Genomic DNA, 3,572 nt, shown 5'->3' with positions numbered 1-3,572 from the left:
TCTTTAATTATTATTTATTTATTTTTTATAATTTTTATGTTGATAAATTTTATTTCTCTTAAAATTTTAGTAATTTTTATTAATTATTTATTTATTTTTGTAATCTTTCATCCTTTTCTCCTCTCGTTGGGTATAACAACATAAACCTAATATACAAATCATGTTTAGATGTGGCAATGGTGCAACCATTGAACATAAATCGAAGGAAAAAAGTCACATAACTCAAGATGCATGAAATTTTCAGTTTCACTCTAGTATACAATGAAAACCATAAAGTTTTATAAGAATGATCCATTATTTGGTGCGGTGAAGGATAACTATCTTAGAATTCTAAAAAAACATCATTTCTACGTAAATTTTACTTTTAGGGAACGATTTTTTTTTAATGATGTAAATCTTCACAATGGTTCTTATTCCGTTGAGATGTTCATAACTGTTGGATTTGTATATTAAGTTTTTATTGTTAATAAGAAAAAAAAATGAAAGATCACAAAAATAAAAAAATAAAAAATAATAAAAATTACTAAAATTTTAGAAAAAATAAAAATTATTAATATAAAATTATAAAAAATAAATAAAAATAATTAAAAATTAAAAACAATTTTAATTTTAATTTCAAATTTTAATAATCAAAACAATATTTATCCCTAATTTTAACTACTTTAGTAAGATTGTAACTGATTTATTTGTATATAATAAGTTATGGTATAACTCATATTTGAGTTTAATCAACTTTTTATTTAAAAAGTGTTTAAATTATTTGCAAATTGGTTGTTTGATGTTGTTGTTAGTGTGCAGAAAAAGAAAAATAATTTCTGATTGGACCGGTCATTAGAAGTCTGTTCTGGTTTTCAAACAAAATTAAGCCACATATCTCTTGGTTTAACATAAGTGGTTGAATGTTGATTTATGTAGAAGTTCAAAGTTGGCCCAAGATTTTGATAAGCCCAAACAAGATCTTTTCTTGGTCCAACATCATCATTGATCCGAATTAAAGAAGAAAAGAATGGAAGAGGAATGGTTCGGTTACCCACTCCATTGGTTAATGGAATTCAAATTTTAATTCAATTGAATGCATACATAGGTAACTGAAACTCAAAATTAAATTGGATTTAATATTGTGTTGAAAGCTTTATCTCTTCTCTCTCCTCTCTCTCCTCTCTCTCTCTTTGTTTTCGGTCATATCATTTGTCAGAGAAGAAGATAGAAGCAAGAGTAAGCTATCAGAAAAGTGAAGTCACAAAAAAAGTCTAGAATGAAGAAAGGCTAGTGAAGTTCATCTCAGAAGGAAGATCTAAAGTAAGGCATGGCAAGATCTTTGCCATTGAAGACAAGATTTTGAAGAAGAGCTTCAAGATTTTCAAAACCAAAAATAGAAGTAATCTGCCTCTATTAGAGAAGAAGATATCAGATACAAAAGTTCACTTCCATTTTTATTCATCAAGAAAAGAAGATAGTTTCTGAAGCTACGCATAGGAAGAAGCAAAAATTGAAAGGAAGGAGTTGTCAAGGATCAGAGGTTCATCAAGGGTCAGAATTCTTTCTTGGAGCCAAAGTCAAGATCAATGGCTCAAAGTGAAGGAACTTGATGAGAAAGGTTGAGAGAAGTACATGCATGTTGGTTTTGTTTCGATTTTTTCCTCTCTCTTCTCTCGGTCCGAACCGAAGCTGTTTTTGGGTTGGAGAAGAAATTGATTGGTTGAACCGGTTTCAACCTTGGAAGATTCCCCTTCTATAATAAGGGTGAACGGCTAAGGGTTGAGATCAAGGAGAGAAAGTGAAAAGCACAGAATTCTCATAGCTACCCAAGCTTCCTGAGTTCTTCTCCTTCAATGTTGTTCATTTTGTTTTCTTTTTCTTTGTATTATCTGTCTGAGTCTCATAGTAAAAGGCAAACATGGTGAGATTTGTAAGAAAAAGCCAGTGAGTGAAAAAAGGCAATGATCAATATTAGAGAAAAAGTCATAGATGTCTCAGAGTTTCTTTGTACATCTTTCTGTTGTGTGTCATGATCCTGTGGGAATTTCCTTACAAGTTAAGTTAGCACTTTGCGGTTGAAAGCTATGTTTTGAGTCCTAATTAAATTCAGATTGGGTGTTGCAGTTGAAAACTAGGTTTTGAGTCCTAATCAAATTTAGATTAGGTGTAGAATCTTGGTTTGTCCCTGATAGGATTGGGTAGATCTTAGGAAAAGAATTGGTGTTTGTAATCTTGTAAAAGATAGTGAAATTTCATTATTGTTGTGATGGAGATTGGATGTAGGCTGCATTGCACTTAGCAGTTGAACCAGGATACTTCTTGATGTGATTCTCTCTTCTCTGCCCTTTTTCTGGTTCTGTTCATCAGGAGACAAAAATAAAAATATCTCTCAACTCGGCACGAGACAAAACAAAAGTGTCTCTCAACACAACACAAGACAAAAAGCAGAAATATCTTTTGAAATTTTTCTTAAAGTCAGAAATTAATATTCAGCAAAAATGGGTTAAGATTCAACCCCCATTCTCTTAACTACCGATTAATCAATTTCATTATCACAATTCATTAGCTTTATGTATCAAAAAGTTATAATTCTTCATTTTGTTGAATCTAATGTAAATAAGATACTTGTTGAATCTAATGTAAATAAGATACTATAGCGAATGTTAATGAAAAATGTTAAAGGATCAACAATTTATTATTTTTGACCAATAGCTAGTCAATAATTTTTAAAAATATGGACTAAAAATATGTTATTAGATTATTAGACTAAAAAAATAAATTAATAACTAAAAATACTAATTAAAAATAATAAATTATGTTGACTCTATAATTTTTGTGGAACGTTAATTCCATGTATGCAAACATTTCAGAATTTAGATCCTCTAAATTTTAGATTCTTACTTTAGAGAATAAAGTGAGATATCTCACTATTGAATATTTCTCTCTCATGTTTTCTCTTAATTCTACCTATAAAATAAATAATGATAAATCATACTTTATCCTCTAAAATAAATTTCAAAATTTAGAGAATCAAAATCCAACCTTTCAAATAAAAAATGTATTTGGTTGCAACGGAGATAATTTTATATCAAGGGCTTAAACTCCAATCTCTCACGTTCTTTGATATCTAATTAATTCTTTATTATTAAAACTAACAAAAATTGTTTCCCAAAGATTTAAACAGCAATAAAAATAATTTCAAAATGTAAAAATGACAAACAATCTCGAAATTAAAGGATTAAAAATATGATAAAAGTGACAAGACGTGAAGTAGGGTGAAGTTTGCAGATACTATTTGCATCTTATTTGTTTCATTAACAGAGATGAATTTCCTTCACATCTGGTTATTTTATCATATTTTAAATCTTTTGACAATATTTGTGTAGTTTTTATCTTTTAGAAAAATTTTTGTTAAAGTTTAAATATTTGAGGAGTATTTTTGAAACAGCAATTTCAAAATGTAAAAATGACAAACAATCTCGAAATTAAAGGATTAAAAATATGATAAAAGTGACAAGACGTGAAGTAGGGTGAAGTTTGCAGATACTATTTGCATCTTATTTGTTTCATTAACAGAGATGACAGAGATGAAT

The 3,572-nt window shown here is 28.7% G+C and overlaps 1 protein-coding gene across 4 annotated transcripts in view; it reads right to left on the bottom strand.

The window, feature by feature from the left end:
• Positions 1-3,572, bottom strand: part of LOC107630139 (vicilin-like antimicrobial peptides 2-1) — a 23,323-nt gene that overhangs the window by 1,256 nt on the left and 18,495 nt on the right. Inside the window, exon 3 of one of the 4 annotated variants that reach the window (XM_021118530.1) lies at positions 2,220-2,335. The exons of the other annotated variants lie outside the window; for them this stretch is intronic. Within the exon in view, the coding sequence (XP_020974189.1) occupies positions 2,235-2,335 (101 nt within the window). The 3' untranslated portion in view covers positions 2,220-2,234. Of the gene's footprint in view, positions 1-2,219; positions 2,336-3,572 lie in introns of those variants that run through there. 4 annotated transcript variants of the gene reach the window in all.

Source organism: Arachis ipaensis, chromosome B03 (assembly GCF_000816755.2).
Source record: "Arachis ipaensis cultivar K30076 chromosome B03, Araip1.1, whole genome shotgun sequence".
NCBI classification, from domain to species: Eukaryota; Viridiplantae; Streptophyta; class Magnoliopsida; order Fabales; family Fabaceae; genus Arachis; species Arachis ipaensis.
This window is presented reverse-complemented; position numbering and strand designations above follow the sequence as displayed.